Below are 22,862 nucleotides of genomic sequence, written 5' to 3' on the forward strand. Positions count from 1 at the left end.
CTAATTGGTAGGTACGGTCTATTTCCTTCTTTTAAATCACTGTTGAAAAACTATATTGAAACTGCTGGCATACAAAATGTTTATTATATTATAAATTATTTGCACACTGTATTTTAACTGTTTCAGAGTAGCAGCCGTGTTAGTCTGTATCCGCAAAAAGAACAGGAGTACTTGTGGCACCTTAGAGACTAACAAATTTATTAGAGCATAAGCTTTCGTGGACTACAGCCCACTTCTTCGGATGCTGTAGTCCACGAAAGCTTATGCTCTAATAAATTTGTTAGTCTCTAAGGTGCCACAAGTACTCCTGTTCTATTTTAACTGTGTCATTGTATTGTGCTCAGAGAGCATAATTATAACATGATTTCTCTTTCCAGGAATGTCCTTACTGTCTTCATATAACCTTTTTCTGTAGTTCTTTTAAAAACTGCAAAATGATGTTATAAACAAGTTAAAAAGCCATTACAAATGAAGATATTAAAATGCATCTGTGAATAAAGTGCACCACAGTGTTTTTCTAAGTAAACCAGGGAATTTTTCAATAGATAGCACATCTTCAATACAATCCCAAACAGAATTAACTTTGGATATCTAACAGTTTCTTCCCCAGGTGCGGGGGTCGGGGGAGGAGTTGATTTAACTTTGCCATCATAGTTTTGTCTCTCTAGGAGGATGCTAAGCTAAAATTTAAATGAAAATTACATTGGTGAAACTTGGTGTAGATAAGGCCTAACAGACACATTCAGCCCTGGTGTATGAGAGTGCAGTTCCTACTGAAGCCAATGGGAATTTGGCCCAGTATCTATAAGACTTCACTTTCAAATACAATATTTTCAGGGAGACAGAAATTAACACAAAAAGACATTTGGATGCATTGTGTTACACTCATGAGATTAGTATTAGTTGGTTGATAGGGAACTGAGACACCAGTCTGTCTTCATTAGACTCATATTTATATGAAAGGCTGAGTTTCTTTGGTGCTTTGTTCATTCAAGTTATCCAACTGCCTATTTGTGTACTCTAGGCATCAGGTATCAATTTTCACCAATAAGTTGCTCAAGATTTTTCCCTTTTTTTGCAATTGGCTTATGGTAATTTTCTGTCCATAATAGATTGGTCACGTGTATAAATATACAGCATATATTTACATAAAGATTACAAAAATACATTTCATTTATATCTAATTAAGTAACAAAAATGAAATTTCACATTTGTTTAAAGATCAACTAGCATTCCAAAATCTTTGAATAGGTAAGGTCTTTAGAGCAAGAGACAGCTGTTTCTTCCAGGGTAGCTATGCATCACTATCTGGAATGAGTTTTTTTAATTTTAATTTTTTGAAAAAATAGCTCTGTTTTAAAAGTTTGTGCTTCAACAATTTCAACATCTCATTCCAATCTTTTCTTTTCTTTTTCCTGTCCAGTCAGTTTTTTTTCAAATGGCCATAAAGCTAAACCAAGCTCCCATTCTCACCTCAGTAAAGACCAAAGAAACTCATTACGAAAATGGAATGACCAGATAAAATAGCATATGCATCTGAAGCTGAATAAATTAACAGGATGAACAACATTACCTTTAACTTCACTAGCCAAACATGTCCAGAACACAGCATCCCATAAGCAACTTCAGTTCCCAAAGCTAAATTATTACTGAAGGAACTGGAAGTATTTTGCATAATCTCCTAACTATTTTGTGTGAGATTGCAAAAGATGAATACTGTCAAATTCAGCTGTTTAGGTTTTTGTGGAGGTCGGATTCATATAACAGTGCAGTATAACCTTTATCTTGAGCAGTCTACAGTCATTGTAGGTTCAGCAAATATCCCTCTTTTTCACAGAACAATAATATTTTGTTAAATCCACATACTTGTTTACTTATTTACACTTTAATGTAATCAGCAGGTCCTCTACATTCAGAATTTCCTACAGAGACTGAGAATTCTAGAGTTCGTGTATTCATTGCTCCAGTGTAATCAAAGTCAATCACAGCTTCAGGTAGCATTCTCTGGCATCACTTTACTAGATGTCATTGTTCAAGAAAGAGTACAAAGCACTATGTTAAATAGAGGTCTTCTTGTCAACGCAGGTGTATTCATTATTCCAGGCTGGATAGATTTGCTCAAGGTTCTCAAATTTACCAGCTTCACAATGCATTCAGAATGAATACCTCTTGAATGTAGGACAAAACTCAAATAACCATTTTTCATTTGTGGGTTTCTGAAAGCTTTTAGCACCCACCTCCTTTGTTAATCTTCCTTCCCATCGTGCAGCACAGGCTCTCTTAATATTGCAAACACATTCTCTGTAACTCAACAGTGGCATTAGTGAACACTGAAGTCACCAATTACCCCAATACAATTAACTCTCTTCACAGTCTTCTCTTCTTTCTGGCCTTTGTAATCTTAATAGGATGAGAGCTGGGACTATTTACAGGGTACATTGTTTATATTACTTATTCACATCAAATTCTTGTGGTTTGAATGTGGTTTCTAGAAGGAAAGGACTGACATTGCTTTACTGCATTCAGCCCTGATTATTTTGTAATGAACTATTAATATGATCTCTACCATAGAAGATTTATGGCCTTTAGTTTACTCAGTACTACTGTATTTTCTTCTTTAATCACAGAAATAAAATTGACATGCAGAAGTTATTTTAGACAGTTCTACTTTTGTGCCCCTGATTCTTAATAGACTGTAGTATTACACAGACATATGTTTAATAGCATCCTAGTGACAAAGGGCTCATAGGACAAGAGCTAAGTGACAAACAATTGCATATCATAAATAGAACTTATCAGTATTAAAGAGTTGCCTGGCAGCATCTCCTTATCCAGCAAACAAACAGTCTGTATCTTCAAGTCCTCTTGTTCTATTTCATTCCATTTCCCAATAACCTAGTGTTAATCTTTCAGGAGAAAAATGCCATCACTTTGGCACAAGTTGGAGCAAGTTTTTAACTGAAAATTAAGACTTACTTCCTTGGCTACAACAAGGTATGTGATACAAACACTGTGCACAAAGGTATTAGACCTGGAACTCAAACATGTCTGTTTGTTTCTTGGCCAGTTTAGCAACCTCCTCTCTTATTGCCTTCACTAGAGCAGCTGTAGAAATGTTGGTAAGAGGTGTGTCAGAAGGGTCATTTTCTGAGAGGCTATGCTGAGAAGCTGCAGTAGAAGGCAACGGAGCCTGCTCCAGACTAGGATGCATGTTTGCTGGCTGACTGTACTGGCGGGGAAGTCTTGAAGGAGAGTTATGTTGGTAGCGTGATCGTGGATAAGCCTCTATGTAACCAGGGAGTGGAACCTATAGAAGAGAGCAATCACACAAAATAGCTGGCCTTTAGGTCACCTATTACGTAATCTAAAACTTCAGAGAACTCCATGCAGTCGGATCCAAATGAACATATGCCTCTTGGGGCCACATTAACAGAAAGCAGACTTCATACTCATAGTGCCACTTCACTGTGTACATTTTTGTATGTGCTGTTTGTAAGCAACAATCAGTGTTAAGTTCCCAACTATCCAAATTGTGTGAACAAATTCTCTTTGCAGAGTCAAAAAAACAGTGTATATGCTAAACTGATCACCACTACAAGGGCAGATAGATGCCTTGTTGAAAGAGCGTCCCTTTATTATTTTGTATGATTCTTTGCTTTCCTATAGCTGATTTCAATACGTAGATTTATCACAGTATCCTAAAAAATATCTAAGGCATAAATTATACTTAAAAAGCCAAGGGAAGAAGAAAGGAGTTTGCTGGCTTGAAGCACCACTGTCTAATCCACATGAAGCAAGCAGCCAGGTTCTGAGTCTTAACACTCCCAATAAAAACTGACTGTGGACATAGCATTAGAGACAGGCTATCTGGGTCACTTGCAGGTTTAAACTAGTGTAAATGGTGGATTCTCTGTAACTTGAAGTCTTTAAATCATAATTTGAGGACTTCAGTAACTCAACCAGAGGTTATGGGTCTATTACAGGAGTGGGTGGGTGAGGTTTTGTGGCCTGCAATGTGCAGCAGGTCAGACTAGATGATCATGATGGTCCCTTCTGACCTTAAAGACTGAGAGTTTGAGTTCAGCACTAAGGAGCTGCCTCACCATTTACTAAAGGGAAAAACAAAGTGTTCAACCTGTCTGCTAAAATTGGGAGGAAAGTCCTTTCTCTATATATCCTCTATACCAGGGGTGGCCAACCTGAGCCTGGTAAGGAGCCAGAATTTACCAATGTACATTGCCAAAGAGCCACAGAAATACATCAGCAGCTCCCCTACCCTGCTCCCAGCGCCTCCCACCCACCAGCAGCCCTGCCAATCAGCACCTCTCCCTCCCCGCACCTCCCGATCAGCTGTTTCGTGGGGTGCAGGAGGCTCGAGGGGAGGGGGAGGAGCAAGGGCACTGCAGGCTCAAGGGAGGGGGCGGAGTGGTGACAGGACCTGGGGAGGAGTAGGGGGGTTGAGCAGCGAGCTCCCCCCAGCGCATTGGAAAGTTGGTGCCTGTAGCTCCAGCCCCGGAGTCGGTGCCTATACAAGGAGCCGCATATTAACTTCTGAAGAGCCGCATGCAGCTCCGGAGCCACAGGTTGGCCACCCCTGCTCTATCCCCATCATTGCACAGCTGGCTACGTGCTTTATTGGACAAGGAGCTTTGACGTCTCTGAAACATCAGGTTTTATGGCCAAATTCAACCCCGGTGGAACTCTTAACTCAAATGCAATTATACCAAAGATGAATATGGTCCATTGTGTCAATCAGAAATAAAGGTAATTGGAAGATTTTATTCCCACATTGGACCAGATATGCCACAGTTACACTTCAGTTTTAGTTTGCCCTAACTCCATTGATTTCAGTGGAGTTTCAATGGCTTAAATTAGAGTATCAGTGAGGAATCAGGCCCTTCATCCCTACGGGATACTAAATGTTGCTAGTGCAACATTCTGATCCTCAATGGCAAGCTCTAAATTCTTATCAAAAACTGAATTTGAGGAAGTTTTAGAACTCCGCTTCTAACTAATTGTATTTGTTTTGCAAACTGCCTAGCAAATTGGTAAAGAAACAACAGCATTTAATTTTAAGGGATGTTTTAAGCCACTGTATTTAAAGTTGTGGTTCATTTTCTTAATTAGACAAAGTAATTTTACCCGAGAAAGAGTTTACTGATACAGAGTAACCATTTTAAATCCAATTAGAAAAAATGAAAAGAAATCTCACTGATTTACAGACTTGAAGTGATTTGCACAGAATCCTACAGTCATCATAAATCAATAGAAAAGCCATTAAAATGCATACACATAGAAAAGATAGCCTGATAATTCTTTTAGTTTTAATTAGAAAACGACATGGGGCCAGATTTTCAAATGAATTTAGTTTCCATTTAGGCATCTAAATGAAGTCGCCAGATTTTCCAGTGTTCAGCACTCAGCAGCTTCCACAGAGAACAATCAGAGCTGTTGGATAAACCGTTGATAGCTGAGCACCTTTGGAAATTTGGCCGTTTTATTTAGGTGATAAATGGGAGCTCTTGGGCACTGAACTTCTGAAAATCTGCTCACTAAGGGATGGATTTTCAAAGAGATATTAGGTGTCTAAAGTTGCAAATAGGCGCCCAGTGGGATTTTGAAAAGCACCTAAACATGTGGGGAGGAGGGACAAACTCCTACTGAAATCTATAGGAGTTAGGCGCCTAACTGCTTAGGGCCTTTTGAAAATCCCATCAGATACCTATTTGCATCTTTAGGCACCTATCTTTGAAAATCCGGCCCTTCATATTACATATGCTCTGCAAGATTCAGGGTATTTCTGTCCACTTGATGCACAAGATATAAAATCCACCAGGCATAGTATTTGCCTGAGTACTAGATGCAAGTGGTATTCAAATACAGCTGAGAGGCTGCACCCCTTTTTAGTACAGAATTGGACTGATCACATAGCAAACATTCATACTGAACAATATATAAAAACCACTAGAGGTCACTATTTTACTGCTTTTATTCAGCAGCAACTGAAGATTTGCTTAGATGATCATAGCCCCACCAGATACTTTTCCCTTCCTCCACCAAATATAAAGCTTCAAATCTTTGCTTTTCTTTGAGAAAGTAGTGCACTAAAGTAAATGAAGCTTAAAGTAAATTCTCACAATTTCACCAATATTTGGTGTTTTTTAAAGCCCCAGCTCCAGGAGGCATGTGATTAGTGGAGAATCTGTTTTCATTTTTTAAAAAGTAAGGTTCTAGTCCTCATGGTTTCAGAAAGAAAGCATGAAAACAAGTCCCAAATGCATTCTAAAGGCTCACAAACCAGAAGACAGAGAAAAACCTCCAAATGTTTTCTTTTTAATTTCATGATTTTTTTAACATATTGAATTGGCAATATTGTGATTCTATTCCATAGTGACAATTTTCAGATTCAGGAGATCCCTGGGCATGATATAAAGCATTTGGGGGCAGGATCTTGGTTTAAAAAAAAAGTGTGGGGGGGGATATTTTTCCACATTTTTTCTTTTCTTTCCCTTGCCTAGTAAGTAACCCTACTTCCTGGCTGTGGGCTCATAAGGAGATGCCAGCCCCCTGTTTACCAGGAGGTAGGGGCTAAAAGCTCTGAAGGGTAAATGTAGCTGAAGGAAATCTGCTGCCTTCTTCACTAGGAGAGGGATTCATACCCCCTCCTGCCAAAATGATATTTTGGGAGCCCTCCTCATATACAAAGATAGGAACTACTGCATGTAGCAGCTGCCCCAATACCGGTCCTGTGACCCTTCGCCTCCCATCCCCTTGCAGGCCTCTCTGGCCTTACCAGAATGTATCTCCTGCCAAAGGAAGGGATACAGGCTGGAGTGTCCCTCCAGCTCCATTCACCCTCTTCAGAGCCGTCAGTCCCCATTTCTTGGCAAATACGATCTGGCCATCACTTCCTTGGGCTATAGACAGAAAGTAGGACCATATGGAGCAAAAAGGTAAAAATTAAATTAAAATACTTATGTGTTTCAAAGTAGAAGTCTAAACTTATTGGTATAGTTCCAAGGGGCCTACTGAATTTGAAAGAGCCAGTAGGGTTACAAACCAGGTTTACCACAATTTAACAACTAACATTCTCCTCTGAAAAGGGACTCTAAAAATGACACCACAGGGCACCATATCCCAAGGACTCCTTTTCAGAAGATGCTTTTTTGAATGGTCCGTGCTACAAATTCAAGCTGGAATCAGAGTCCAGCTGGGTTCTTTCCTTCTCATGCAGCATTAATAAAGGTCTGATAAGCCAAATGGGGTCCTAAGCAATACCTCTTTGTTTCCAGTAGAGTTGCATGGGGTAACTTATTGGCCCTACACTGGCAATTAATTAAACAATTCTAGTGATATTCAAGAAGAAACTGAATCCATCTCCCTTCTCTGTTATAGCTGACTTGGTTCTGCAGTAACAGGAGTAAACTGAATCCACAAAGGGAGCAGATTTGTTGAGGAAGAAGTTACCATTTTTAAATGGTCACTTTACAGGAAAGTGGGAAAACAAAGTCTAATTGTGAGAAATGGTTTCAAATATGAAAAACTACTCAAGTTCACCTTAAGATCTTTGTATTTCTTTGGAATATAGCTGTGTCTTGTACTGTACTACAAAGCTACTTAAACTATGGACTGTCACACTAAATATTATAATACATTTTTGCTCACATATCTAGAGCATGAGTTAACCCTATAATGACCACAGCCTACAGTACAAACAGCTAATAATAAAACAATGTATTTTACTTTTACTGAACACTATCAGTTCTGTATCCTTCAGCTACTTACTCTCAGGCTCATCTGGGCTTAACTGAGCAACAGAAAGCCTAGTCTTTTTTTAGTCTTTTTTATAAAAACATTCTACTTTTTACCAGTAAGGGAAATTAAAACTTCTCTCATGCTCCATTTTTGTATCCTCCTCCCAGTCTCATCTTCACACTCTCACCCACGCTAGTGAAACGTTCCCATCTTTTCATGAGCTGACCTCTTGCTCCTCTTCAAATCTCTCCCCAAAATACAATTCTTCCACGAAGCTTTTTTAAAAATGTGAGATTCTTATACCACATCTGTCTCTCGATAGTATAAATGCCTTCAATCCCAGGCAATGCCCTGGCTGTTTTGTGCCATTCCCCTTGCCTGGGGGGATACTAAGGGAGTAAGGATCCACCATAGCAGCTCCTGTGCCTGTGACTGGAAGAAAGGGTATGGCATAGCCAAGGTTCCCTTGAACCTTTGCAATACACACCTCGTGTAAAAAGCCCGTTGGTGCAGGTTACTCCACGTAAATGGACTGGTGGCTTTTTGCTGATTTGATCCCAATACAGTTTGATGTAAGACAGTTAGCTATTTGCATGTTATATGTAAAGTTAACAGTCGCAGTTCTCCACTGCCTCTGAGCTACAATCAGACACAGTGGAGAATGGTGGCTGTAGGGAGCCAGTTGTGGCTTCCCAATCCCTCAGCTGCCCTATTCAAGCAGAAGTTAGAGCTCCCAGTGGGGGATCAGGTGCAGTGGAGCTAGGCTCCCCTTCCCACCCTGTCTCTGGCATTTCCCCAGCCTGTTCCCTCTTTCCCATTCCTATGACATCTCTACTAGCTTTACATTGCTGAAGATTCTCCTTACACAGGGAGAATTCTCCTGTCCAAATTTCCAGCCTCTTTACGGTCACGTTGTGCCACTTATGCCCTCTATGTGTAAACCATATAACATATTATTATATAGAAAAACAAGAACACTTACCGAGTCTGCCCATTGCCCTGGTAATTCATTATCTCCAGCATAGGGCATCCAGGCTTGGTTCCTGTATGCTGTGGGTGGTGTTGGGATGAAATAGCCTGTGAATCCAGGTCGGTTTGCTGCTGGTATGGCAAACACTGCTGGTACTGTGTTTCCTATCAAGCAATAGGGCAGAGATGATTAATAGTTGATAATCTTAGCTATAAACCTAGAGGATCATTACAAAGTGTACCTGAAGCAGCCTGAGGAGCCACAATGAGTCTGTGTGAGAATGTGGATAACATCAAACTAGAATATGATCGCTCCTATCAGCTGCACAGAGCCCTTTTCTAAAAAGGCAGAGCATATTAGAGAAGCTAAGGACTGTATGTTGCAGATCAGGAGTGAGGTGTATTTGTAAAGTCGTCTCAGGAAGTATGCACCATAGTTGGTTCAGAAGGAGGGGAGCTCAAGGATACGTAGTGGATATGGCTAGCTTCTCCCTTTCTACATGGGTTGGTGGTCATGCCCCTAATACATTCATTATCTCATGACCTACCTCCAATATCTATCTACAACATTCATAGAATCATAGAATTGTAGAACAGGAAGGGACCTCGAAAGGTCATCTAGTCCAATCCCCTGCACTCATGGCAGGACTAAGTATTCATGAGGGAGCAGAGGTCTCTTTGTGCTGGATTTTCACTACTTTTGCCCCTTCTCCCAACTGACACACATATTTTGCCTTTGTAGGCCCAAAGAAGACACCTTAGGATCAGACCCATTCTCAAATAACTGATTTCTATTAAAGCTAAAAGTCATTACAAAAGACTAGTGTAACAGGGCACACAAGCCTCCACACAAGACAGGAAATTACCAGCTAAAAATAAGACACCTGGAGCTGGAAGCAGGCTTCCAGCGAGGGGTTTAAGAAGAAGAGCCCTGCTAAGCTGGAGAGGAGCAGGCAAAGGTAGCAGATGTAGAGTTCTTTCTATGGGAGAGAAACTGGCCAAGGCCAAGATGGTGCTTAGCACATCTCCCAGAGGAAAATACACTTCACCTAGTGTATTGTTTTTTTAGAGAATAACTGGCAGCAGCTAGTCCCACCTATTTTGTTGGCATAAAAAAAAACAGTCTTCCAGAGTGTTGTTCACACCGATGGCCTACAATCTCTTCTGATGCCCCACCTCAGCCTCTGTTTTTAAACAGACTTGTAAAGAATGCTGCCAGGGCTGACAGATGCTTGGAGTATTGCGGAGCTGGTATGCTCAGAAATGGGAAGACTCAGCCAGTGCACTACAGCCTCTAGGGGAGTGCCCTAGGGGGCACTCAACACCACTCTTCAACCCAATTAAGGAGAGGAATTAAGCTTGGAGTGGAGCTTCATGCAGCCCTAGGCCGGAAGGATTGTGAATGCAATTCAGGGCTCATAAAGAGGTGAAAGATATGTTTTACAGCTAACTTCCCTCACTAGGACCATTATTGTTAGGAAAGATTTATAGGGAGCTGTACCTTTACCCTGCTCTTTATAGTCACAGGGCTAGATTGTGGCAGTTAGACACAAGCCCCGAGAAGAGGGCGGTGTGGAACTGCACCACCGCAGGAATAGCATTGGGGATACTGTCTTAGGCAAGTACAGTCACCTTGGTGCTGCTCCCTGAACAAGGTGGTGTGCAATTTATACCAGTCATTGTGACTGGCACAGAATGCTACCTGCAGTTTGCCAGCCCATTTCCAGGAGCAAATAGTGAAGTGTTGGACCATTATCGCACCTCTTCCCCACTCCCTTTTCAGAGTACCTGCTCTAGGAGTTGCCAGGGTGGAGGGAGGAAGAGGGGTGAGTGCCTCTGTGCATCCCAGAACACACGGGGACTGGTATTGTAAGATGATGTGCATGGCTGGGGAAGAAGCTTCTTGCTCAACCATGCACAGACAAGGGGCGGGGGCCATCGTGCACTAAAACATGTCTTCTGCCCCAAAAGCTTACCATCTAATTAAGGCAAGGCAAACAAACATACATACTAAGTGTACAATGATATTCCTGTGTGATACCTTATTGTAATTCTTACTGCAATATAATCTGTAGTTTCAAATTAATTAGGATTACCATATATCAATCCCGCAAAAAGAGGACACTCCACAGGGCTCCGGCACCGCCCCAACTCCATCCCTTCCCTGCCCCTGGCCCCGCCCCAACTCCGCCCCGGCCCCACACCTTTCCCAAAGTCCCTGCCCCAACTCCGCCCCCAGGGTGACCAGAGCGGAAAAAAAAGAAAAAAGAAAAAAGAAAAATGGTGGCAGAGGGAGGCCCGGGAAACGCAGGGGAGCGCGGGGCAGAGGTGAGTGAGTCCGGCCTGGCCCCGAGTGCAGGCAGGACTCGGGCACGGTACCTGGAGGGAGAGTAGGGGGGCAGCCCGTGGGGCCAGGCAGCGGCTGTTCCTTCTCCCCACCTGGGCAGCCGGACTCGGGAGCAGCCGCTGCTGCAGCTCCCACTGCCGCGGGGGAAGGAAGCGGCCAAGCACGTGGCGCTCGGCGGCTGTGGCTCTGGCGCCCAGGCCCGAACCCCCCGAGCCCAGACCTGCTGCGGGGACCCAGCAGCGCGCATGCTGTGCCCAGCCCCTGGCCAGTCGCGTCTGGGCTGCTGCCCAGCTGGTGCAATCCCATGGGCGGCCCCGGGGCGGAGGCATCGGCAGCCCCGTTCGTTCCCCTGCGGGACCCGAGCGGGACAGGGGGGCTGGGGCCTGCTGCCCCCACTCCGGGGCTGTCTGCAGGATTGCACCAGCTGGGTCCCCACAGCAGGCCCGGGCTCAGGGGGTTCACGCCCTGGGTGCCAGAGCCGCAGCCGCCGAGCGCCACATGCTTGGCTGCTTCCCCCTGCGACAGTGGGAGCTGCAGCAGCAGCTGCTCCCAAGTCCGGCTGCCCAGGTGGGGAGAACGAACAGCCGCTGTCTGGCCCCGGAAAGTTGGAGCCCAGGGAGGAGGCGGTCCCCTTACCATGCCTCCCTATTTTCCTGGACATGTCCTGCTTTTTGTAAATTCCTCCCGGACGGGGATTTGAGGACCAAAAAGCCGGACATGTCCGGGAAAATCCAGACGTATGGTAACTCTAAATTAATGGGCAGGATTTTCATCTGAATTATGGCAACTTTGTGCTGCTCCAGGCAGAATCAGGATCTGGGACAATATATAGATATATTTAAAGCTGGTGCTTATCTAATCAGATCAGTAGAATCTCTTTGTCCCTAAATCATTCTGAAGTCGACTACTCTCACACTGAAAGACAATGCTAGGACAACTCAAGCATTCTCAGCTGTTCCAAGTACTTATAATACCTTAATATTTCATCCAAGGAGCCCATTTCATACTAACTTAAACCAAATATACACAGATCATTTTATCCTCTACTGGAGTGCAGCGTCTCTGGGGAAAAAACATGTCATTTTCCTTTTAATACGGCACAGCAATAAATCTCCAGAGTACAGGAAAAGAAGTGAAGAATGTTACTCAGTTGAAACTGCAGGACACATATCCTGCTGAAGGCAGAATATATAAAAGGGGCACTCTAAAGTGGGATATTGTATACTTCAAAATGTTTTAAAATTATTGAGCCTCAGTGCTTCCTTTTAGATCCATATGTTCCACAGAAGTTACAGGCAACACATTACAGTTTAGGGTATCCACATTTTTATACTCAGTAGTACATGGTGAATATGATGCAGATAACTAATACTTCTGAGGAGGCTGCGAGACAAACTGTTCAGAAACATTAAAGGAGCGATGTCTAACAAGCCTGTCAATTTCAAAACCGAAAGTCTCAGTCTTTAGAATTTAGAAAGCCAAATTTTTGTAGCTTTTCATTAATAGTTATATTTTGTCAATGGGAAGCCATTTTCCCAGGCAGATGTTAGCCAGCTAAATAGTGTCAAAACAATATGGCCCCTTGGTCTCTGCACTATTGTGCCTCGGTCAGGCACTATGCCCCAAAACACACAGAGGGAGCAAAGCTGTTGCATTACCCACTGACTGCAAGCAACCTGGTGTGTTGGGGAGTGGGGATGGGACCACTTCTTCCTATTCCTTCTGGGAGGCTCTTGGCTCATGGGTTCAGATTTCTGAAGCCAACTAGGGGATTTAGCTCTCTCAATTAGAGTTGTGTGGTTAAATCTCAGTCAACCTTGAAAATGTCAACCATGTGCTCCAGTGTGTGCAAGGACTGTCGTCGTGCCCAGATCCTTGCACCTTTCTCTTCCCCTACCTTAGACACCTGTTCAGGGCCAAGCACTGTAAAGCCTACAATGGAGATGTTTCTGTGTTGCTACCTATGGCCTTGATCCAGCAAAACACTTAAGCACATGCTTATCTCTATGCACTTGGGTAGTGTCAATGCAACTATCCACATGCCTAAAGTCACAATGGGAGTATCCATGTGATTAAAGTTAAGTGTAGTTTAAATGTCTTGCTGGGTCAGGGCCTGGCCTACACTAGACTGGATTTGCTGGTTTTTCCAGATCAGCAAATCCCCTATTGGAAATGCAAATTATACCCGTAAATGATCTCCCCGCTTTTTTTTGGTATAGCTTACACCAGTTCCCTGAATGTAGTTAGCTATACTGCCAAAAGGTCTTTTGTATTGGTATAACTACATCTACACTAGGGCTTTTGCAGGCACAGCCATGTCAAATGGGGTGGAAAAAAATCAGCTCTATTGCTCACAGGTGTATGTCAGCAAAACTTTTAAGGGTAGGCCTCGGGCTAAAAGAACTTAAGTGAAGTGCAGAGGAGCCCTTCCTGTTGGGCACAGTACAGCTATTTATTTGTTAGTCATTCTTTTGTGAGTAGGCTTGTTAATATCAACATACTATCCCATACCAGCATGTAATAAGGGTTGCTAGTGATTTATCAGAGAACAGACCAACAAACTACCACCCTGAAGATTGGTGATTCAAAACCTCTTGATTTCAGATCCTCATAGCTAGACTCAGGCTTAGTGCAAGCAGCAAACAAAATTAACTACTAAAGTATTTTATTTCAAAGATTGGAAGTTTTTATAGTACCAAATTCAGAGAAATCCCCACCCTAACTAAAGTCTATCTTCTGATGATGTCTTCACTCCTGGTGTAGTAGACTGTAAGTATGTGTGTGTAGATGGGGGGGGGATTAGTGAGGTCAACACACAAGTGGAGATTTCAGAGTAACAGCCGTGTTAGTCTGTATCCGCAAAAAGAAGAACAGGAGTACTTGTGGCACCTTAGAGACTAACAAATTTATTAGAGCATAAGCTTTCGTGGACTACAGCCCACTTCTTCGGATGCATATAGAATGGACCATATATTGAGGAGATATATATACACACATACAGAGAGCATAAACAGGTGGGAGTTGTCTTACCAACTCTGAGAGGCCAATTAATTAAGAGAAAAAAAACTTTTGAAGTGATAATCAAGCTAGCCCAGTACAGACAGTTTGATAATAGGTGTGAGAGTACTTACAAGGGGAGATAGAGTCAATGTTTGTAATGGCTCAGCCATTCCCAGTCCTATTACAAACATTGACTCTATCTCCCCTTGTAAGTACTCTCACACCTATTATCAAACTGTCTGTACTGGGCTAGCTTGATTATCACTTCAAAAGTTTTTTTTCTCTTAATTAATTGGCCTCTCAGAGTTGGTAAGACAACTCCCACCTGTTTATGCTCTCTGTATGTGTGTATATATATCTCCTCAATATATGGTCCATTCTATATGCATCCGAAGAAGTGGGCTGTAGTCCACGAAAGCTTATGCTCTAATAAATTTGTTAGTCTCTAAGGTGCCACAAGTACTCCTGTTCTTCTTTTTACACAAGTGGAGAAAGTGTTTAGATTTGTTTTATTAAACACAGACAGCTAGGCTGGCTGACTGACTGATGTTACAATATTAAGTCGGGGGGGGGAATTCTCAGACTTTGCTTGAAGGGCCTGAGGCAGCAAAGAGACGCAACTCTCAATGTGAGGGGAGTGAGCAGAGCTAGTGAGTCGACCACAGGAATTGCATTAAACTAGTGAGAACATGGGAGTAAAATAAATGCAATGAGTGCTGGAGAAGAGAGAGAAAGAAAGTCTCTCTTTGGGGCCTGACTTCCTCAAACATATTTCACCCTTTTATTCATTGTTTTCTTTTCCTCTTTTTCCAAGTGGAACAATAAGAAACTTCGTGTTTTGTTTTGCAAGCAGCGCCTTTCTGGGGTCAAAGGGCAAAAAACTCAAGCTCCCATTGACTCGTGTTTGTTTTGACCACTACAGACAAGGTTGCTTGTACTCTACTGCACTCTATACCTACATTAGGTGGCAAGGTCCCCCCAGTTTATGATGGAACAGGGCTAAATTATGCAGCAAGGTTAACTGATTACTGAGTCATTCAAGAATCTTCTCTTTTTGGGCTGGTCCACACTAACCCCCCAGTTCGAACTAAGATACACATCTTCAGCTACGTTAATAACGTAGCTGAAGTCAAAGTATCTTAGTTCGAACTACAAGGTACTTACCGCGGGTCCACACGTGGCAGGCAGGCTCCCCCGTCGACTCCGCGTACTCCTCTCGCGGAGCGTCAACGGCGAGCACTTCCGGGATCGATTTATCGCGTCTAGACAAGACACAATAAATCGATCCCAGAAGATCGATTGCTTACCGCCGAAACCGGAGGTAAGTATAGACGTACCCTTAGTGCATCACACAGTGAAACAATAATTAATCCAGGCTCTGACTTGCACTGTAGCAGAGGATACTAACAGTTTTGGTATTTCCACAATGGCTTTGGAAACAGAAACAAACAAACAAAAAGACATTTTAAGCCACTTTTTCTTCCTGTCCTGCTGCGTGTGAAGTTAATCAGGAATAGCTGGTGCAGACTCTGACATGAGAGTTCTGTGAGGATGTGGGGAAACGTTATCATAATAAAACCTATAGGTCCCAGCTGAGATTGGAGCCCCGTTGCAGTGGGCACTGTACAAACACATCATAAGAAACAGTCACTTCCCCAAGGAGTTCACAATTTAAATAAAAGAGACAAATAAAGTGTAGCAGGGGAAACAGAAGCAGAGAGGGGAAGTGACTAATTCAAGATCACCCAGCAGGTTAGTACTGGATCTAGGAACAGAACCCTGGTCTCCTAATCCTGTGCCCTCTCTACTGGACCACACGACCTCCCTTGAATAGGACTCCAGCTGCTCTAGCCTCTATTGTCAGAAGTTAATTCATCTGACTTCATAAAGTCATAATTCATTCCAGTGAATAGGGGGAAGGGGCAGTTGATATTTGCTGCTGCTGGGGATTTGAAACAGGACAGTGAGCTCTCACCACACAAGCCAGGGAGGAAGGGCAGCTCTTGCTATACTTTTAGCAGCACTGGACAGGGAGGCAGGGGAGCTCTGTGTTTAGGAGAGGTCTAGGAGCTGCATTTCCCCCTGCTCTCCCCTTATTTTAACCCTGGGTTGCTGCTATTGTTTGTTCAGAGACAGCATTCAATCATGCAAGGCTGGGAGAGTAGCAGGCAGATTGTAGTTCCTGCAGGTTTCAGAAGCTTTGCATGGCAACTGCCTCCTACAAATCAGGACTCAACAAGTAGTGTGGCCATACTTGCTCTTGATGAACTCCCAGGCCCTTGACCAAGCCACACAATCTCCACTCCATAAATTCCACTGGTTTCCTGGTAAATACAATTATTTGACTTGGGCTTCAATAATTCAGAGCCTTGTTTAGCGATTCCCAAGAGCAGTCAGAAGATATCAGATCACAGTTACAATCTGACTTGGAAGATGAGTCACAAAGATAACATCCAGACAAAGTTTAGAGGTGTCCAGATCCAGTTTTTAAGAGAAATGGAATCTGCAGTTATTTTTATGATACAGATATTGCAGTGGATATAAAGGGAATTCTTTGCTAAAGTTTCTGTCGCTGACAAAATCCTCTCACTCTCTAGTTTCCAGTCCAATTAAACACAGTCTGTTATTTTGATGTCACCACATGGGGGTCTCCCTAGCCCCAACCTAATTAGTTGCAGGATGGACCACTGAATACAGTACAGGAGCCAGAAATCTGCCATATTGGAACATAGATCATTTGGTTCACTTACTCCAGCGTCCTGCCTATGGAAATGGCTAGAACCTGGTATGTTAAAAAAAAAAAAGCATAACTTCCATCACATTACACCTGTAATAATGCATGTGACAAGTGGGGCAAGAAAGGGTACCCTATGTTGACCCTCAAGCCACCAAGAAAAGCATTTAATAAATCCTTCTCCATAACCATAAATAACAATCTGTGCTTGCAATATCCCATACACTCATCTGTATACAACACAGATTGTGGAGGTGATTTCTGTTTGTACCACACTCGTTTTCACCTGAGTAGTTCAATGCTGACTGATCCAATGGACCCACAGATACTGGAGCTCTTGAACCTGGGGCAAAGGATGCAGGATCATGCTGTTGGGCCTGCTCTGTCCCACTGGATTCAGATATTCTTGTCTTGCTGCCAATATCTGATGTCGACCTGCACATTAAAAAAACCAGCAAGAACCTTTGGTAATTCTGACTGATAGGCAATATCCTCAACAAGGGTGGCAGGAGTTGCAAGCAGAAAACAGAAGGGAACTATTTGCTTTTTCTGTGGCATCCCTGGTTGCATGAACATCAATAGAAAGCAACTTCCTTTGTCCTTCGCCACTATCTTCTATAGTATTTTTTACAATTCTACAGCCCATTCACAAAACACTCCAAAATAGATCCCAGTGACACAGGACACAAAAAATACAGTTACCCGGTATTTCAATAATAAGATACAACAGACAATGCTGGATAATTACCACCTGGTGTGGTGTTATAAAGTAGAAGGCTGAGTGATTTTAGCTATGTGTAGAGCACTCTTGTCCCTAAGAAATGCCATGCATCAATTGTCTCCCAACATGAAATTTAACTGACAAAAATAAGCCAAGCAATGAGAATTATGCATTACCTGAGGTCATTATATCATTGGCAGCCAATCAGAAGAGCTCCATTAGTGTTTGGCATTCTAACGGAATTTCATAGTAACAGCCAGCAGGCATACAGTCCTTTAGGATCAGAGTATGCCCCAGGTGGTGTTATACAGCATATGGCTGAAGGCCAAGTGACTTCATCTACCTGAAAAGAGCAAGTGCCCTATGGCTTTGGCGGGGGGATAGCTCAGTGGTTTGAGCATTGGCCTGCTAAACCCAGGGTTGTGAGTTCAATCCTTGCGGGGGCCACTTAGGGATCTGGGGCAAAATCAGTACTTGGTTCTGCTAGTGAAGGCAGGGGGCTGGACTCAATGACCTTTCAGGGTCCCTTCCAGTTCTAGGAGATAGGATATCTCCATATATATATATATATATATATATACACACACACAAATGCCATATTGCTATGGTGAAGCAAAATGTATAGATTAAAAGTAAAGAAAACAGACATGCATTTATTAGGCCTGAGAAACATGAGAAAGAAATATCCGACAGTCAGTCAGCAATCCCCAACTGAGTCCAGAGTTCCAAAAGCCATTTTATTATATATCCATATCATTTTCTATTCCATAGGTCTGAACGACTTAGAAAAAAAAAAGCGGAGAGGAAGTGAGTGTGAAATTTCTAATACTTTATGCAATATATGCCATTACGTCTTTTTAAAGTAGAGTCAAACCATGGCTTAAGAGATATCAGAGCATAGATTTGTTACATTTATTAGGCAACTGACTAGCTAATAGTGGAATATGGGATCCTTTGTTGTTTATTTTCTTCCACCATGTTGAAATTTAAGCACCGGAAATGAAAACAGATAGTTCTTAATTTCATTAATGTCTCTTCATTATGAGGAAGATGGCTATTAAATGCCACTAGAAGTTATAGTTATGGAGTCATTCTCATTAGAGCAATAGAGATTTACAGTTCTTGGCTATAACAAAATAACAATGAATTACCTCCTGAGAGATGCCACAGCCACAGGACCTGTTCTGGGAGGAACCGGGGGCGGCGGAGAGCCCATTACCATTTCAGGAAGCTGAGAAAACCTATACGCCTGTGAAAGAGAAAAATTAATATTTTCTAGAATATCAATTAACCATATTTTAAAACACAACATCATGAGAACCTAAAAAGTGAAGATATTTAAGTTCATTCCAACAGTCCTTAAAATTGTATGTACAGTTCTATAATCGCTGGCTGCTAGGAAGTTAACTTTTGGTGTTGCCTATAGTAGTAGGTATTTTATTTCAGATTTTACAACAGGCTGAGTGATTTCAGAATAATGCAGAAAGCATACACACAGATGGTATCACAGAGCTACAGCTGAGTAATTCAAAAAGAAGAAATAAGAAAATAATACCTCAGATACCATAACCCAACCTGAGAGGTAGATCCTTCACAATTTTGGAAGACTTATCTCTTCCTGAAAACCCCCAGAGAGAGAGATATCACAGTACATTTTGCCTCTCTGAAAGTCAAGTGTTTTTAAGTCAGTATATCTGGAAGCATCCTCGAAGCAACCTATATTGAAATGAAACTGCCTGCAAGCAATTACTTGATATTTCAACTTCTTTTTTCTGGCCTTTCAGGTGTTTCCTCCCTTCCCCCCTACCCCCCATTTTCTCCTAGGCAAGAAAACTAAGGTTCTTAGACCACAACACTCTAAAGCAATCAAAGTCCCAAATAAATCCACAAAGCAAGGTAATTCAGAGAAACCCAGGATCAGACTGTTGGGTCATGAAATCTAGCATCCTGCCTCCAGCAAGGCTGGATTTCATCTCTAGTACATCTAGAGACTGTGCGATGCTTACTATTTGGCCATCAACTCATGGTCCAAAGAATGGCATATCACCTTTATCCATACTGTTCCTACAAATATTAGTCAGAACTTCATCTAGTCTGCTTGAAAATACAAATGATTGTATATAATTCTGCTTAGCAGTAGATTGAACCTCTTCTCAGACACTCCATGATTTACTTTCCTAGACAAGTCTAGGTATGGAAGACATCTTAGAGCAATGTGTGGCATTACAGTTAATGCAACTGAACCACAACTAAAATGATACAACATGACAAGGTATTAGGAGACTGTCTAATGTCCTCAAACCTATGAATTGTGGTAAAACCAGAGGCTGAAGTCCAAATGTCTTCAGCCAGCAGCACCCTACAGTGATTATCAATAAAAACTTAATCTTTTTCGTTCCACGCAATTATTTTCTGTTTTAAATATCTGCAAAAATGTGGTATCACAGATACCTTGTGAAAAACTGACTTCTGATGCAGATAATAACATTAAAAACTAGTATGTCTTGCATTCTCCTTCGAATCTACTGTTCAAGTCTCTGAGTAGAAATGTCCATGGCACTCACTTTGGTATTTAATCTAAACTAATTCAGACTGGAAATAAGGTGGAACTTTTTAACAGTGAGAATAGTTAACCACTGGAACAATTTAAAGGGTTGTGGTGGATTCTCCATCACTGGAAATTCTTAGATTAAGATTGGATGTTTGTCTAAGAGATACGCTAGTTCAAGCAGGAATTTATTCAGGGAAATCCTGATTATATGTTTTTGTTTCCTAATCTTACTTTTGTGTCTTAACTGATTGCATCTATTTTCCTTTATCATGTCAATTCCAAAAATGAGTTGCAAAGATGACAGACTCTTGCACTTGTGACAGATTTGTCTATATCTGTATTGAACTATAAAGCTCATGGTGTTCACTAGCAAAATTTTGATCAGAAATAGTAAGGTGCCTTCACTGTTGCTTTAACATCCATATTGAACTGGGATTCCTGTATGTGTTAAAGCAGTGGTTCTCAAACTAGGGCTGCCGCTTGTAGAGGGAAAGCCCCTGGCAGGCCGGGCCAGGTTGTTTACCTGCAACGTCCACAGGTTCAGCCGATCGTGGCTCCCACTGGCCGCAGTTTGCTGCTACAGGCCAATGGGTGCTGCAGGAAGCGGCGCGGGCCAAGGGACGTGCTGGCCGCCCTTCCTACAGCTCCCATTGGCCTGGAGCGGTGAACCACGGCCAGTGGGAGCCACGATCGGCCGAACCTGCGGACGTGGCAGTTAAACAAACCGGCCTGGCCCGCCAGGGACTTTCGCTGAACAAGCGGCGGCCCTAGTTTAAGAACCACTGTGTTAGAAGGCAATCAAGTGTTGTTGACTGGAAGACCATTCAGGTTAAATGGAAACACCCTAGAACAATGAACTGACTGCAGGCCAGAGGAACCAGTTCTCCCAGTTGGGTTCTTAACCAAGCAATGAATCACTTGATGAGGCACTTGAAGCCACAGGAGTCACCTGACAAAGGGTACTGAAACCTTATAAAAGGACTCTCCTCTCTCCACCAAATGGCGGGGGGGGGGGGGGGGGGGAAGACCATAATAAGAACACAGACCCGGGCAGGTGGAAATGAGGAATCCTGACTGCCCTGGAAGGATATTAAAATCCAAAGCCCCTCAGGCAGGATGAAGAAACTGAGGCATGGATTTATATGCAGGTTTTGTTATTTTTCTATAGATATGTATATCTCTTGTGCTGTGTCTAGGAATAAAGCTGGTTCAGAAATTTATTTGCGAAGTCTGTTACTGCTTTGACTCTCACAAAGCCCCAAAGAGGGGAAACCAGTCATTCAGGGAGTCCCCAGCTGTGGTGGGACTCTGGGGAGCGTGCAAGAATGAGTGGGGAGGCAGAGTACAGCTGGCACTAAAGAGGAAGGCTTGTAATTGGCTCTGACGTGGTTCAGACATTAGATAATTTGATTTCAGTATTAATATTTAATCAGCTCCAGGCTATCGATTTAATTGAGCTGGGTGCCATTTTTGAGTTGAGGGTTATAACCCAGTTAGTAGCTGAAAACCTGTGTTGTTGCATGGCTACAGTTCATGAGCCCATGTGCTTTAAAGAAAAGGGCCAAAAATTGCTGAGAACTAAAAAATTGGCCAGTAACAAACTGCACATCTCAGTACTGATATAACCTGTGATATTCCAAAGAAAGCGCTCTCGACCATGCTTGTAGCTGTTTCTTTCACTTCACGCTGAACCCAACATTCTAGGCTTCAGAGTGATGTTTGGAGTTATTCTGCACGTGGGTTGAGGTGTGCTGTGCTGGGAAAGCTGGGTGGATTTGTGAAGGTGGCAAATGAGGTATGTGCTGCAGAGAGGGCTTATGAGTTTGGGGTTATTGCGTGTGCTGGTGATTGTGTTGATTTGTGTCTAAGGGCATTTGTGCTGGGATATTTGTGTTGATTTGTGAGAGTGGCAGTTAGGCATATGGGTTTGGAAGTTGGGTCAAGTAATGCAGTCTCCCTCTTACAACCAATGAAACTGTTGCATGCAGATAAGCTGCAGAGTAAGGGCAGTGATTGGCTGAGTTACCTCTGATATTATCATGATCTAGGGTTCTTGGCATGGTATACATAGACGCCTTATTATAGCATGGGAGTAATTCATAAAGTCAAAATAGCTGAAACTTAAATTGGATGGTAACAGACCACAAAACCCAGTGATGTTTCAACCTGAACAAATAGAGACAATATTCTGAACAAAGAGAAGGTCTCAACCATGCTTGTAGCTGCTTTCATCACTTTGCACTGACTCAGATATCTTAGGCTTCGGAGTGACAATCCTAGAATCTTATATACTAGTATATATGAACAGCCACCTCTTTATATTCCTTCTTAGGGTTTATTATTGCATTAATCTAACTATTTAACTACATTGATTTCAATCTAATATTGATACTAACTTGTTGATTTGACCTTGATTTGATTTTGGTTTAATATTCAGTTTAATATTATTATTAATGGTAGCTTAGTTTTGGGGATATGTTTCCTTGATTTTAGTTTTAATAGTTGTAAAAGTTTACAAAACTGATACTGAGCCACATTTGCTTCAATAAGCAGCATGGGTCTAGAATCTTTGAGACGCTGGATGAATATCAGCTAGTCAGAGCCGGACCATTTCCCCCGATTAGTCTTATTTCTCTCATCAGAATCAGGCCCCCTTTATCATTATCTTCCCTCTTTGCAGAGCACTAAAGAGGAGAGAGATGGTAGCTTGCCCAGAGTCCTAACTAACAAGGCTCTGTTATTCTGTGGTTTTCAGTTCTGGTCTCCAGGAAAATAATTGCCATTT

The 22,862-nt window shown here is 42.4% G+C and overlaps 1 protein-coding gene across 2 annotated transcripts in view; it reads right to left on the bottom strand.

Moving 5' to 3' along the window:
* Positions 1 to 287: 287 nt before the first annotated feature.
* Positions 288 to 22,862, bottom strand: part of KIAA1549L (KIAA1549 like) — a 211,277-nt gene continuing 188,702 nt past the window's right edge. For both annotated transcript variants that reach the window (XM_054028136.1, XM_054028135.1), the window contains 4 exons: positions 18,678 to 18,775; positions 17,092 to 17,240; positions 8,738 to 8,889; positions 288 to 3,307 (listed from right to left, as the gene is read on the bottom strand). In XM_054028136.1, the coding sequence (XP_053884111.1) occupies positions 3,026 to 3,307; positions 8,738 to 8,889; positions 17,092 to 17,240; positions 18,678 to 18,775 (681 nt within the window). In that variant the 3' untranslated portion in view covers positions 288 to 3,025. The remainder of the gene's footprint in view (positions 3,308 to 8,737; positions 8,890 to 17,091; positions 17,241 to 18,677; positions 18,776 to 22,862) is intronic.

The sequence above is a fragment of the Malaclemys terrapin genome, chromosome 4, assembly GCF_027887155.1.
Source record: "Malaclemys terrapin pileata isolate rMalTer1 chromosome 4, rMalTer1.hap1, whole genome shotgun sequence".
NCBI classification, from domain to species: Eukaryota; Metazoa; Chordata; order Testudines; family Emydidae; genus Malaclemys; species Malaclemys terrapin.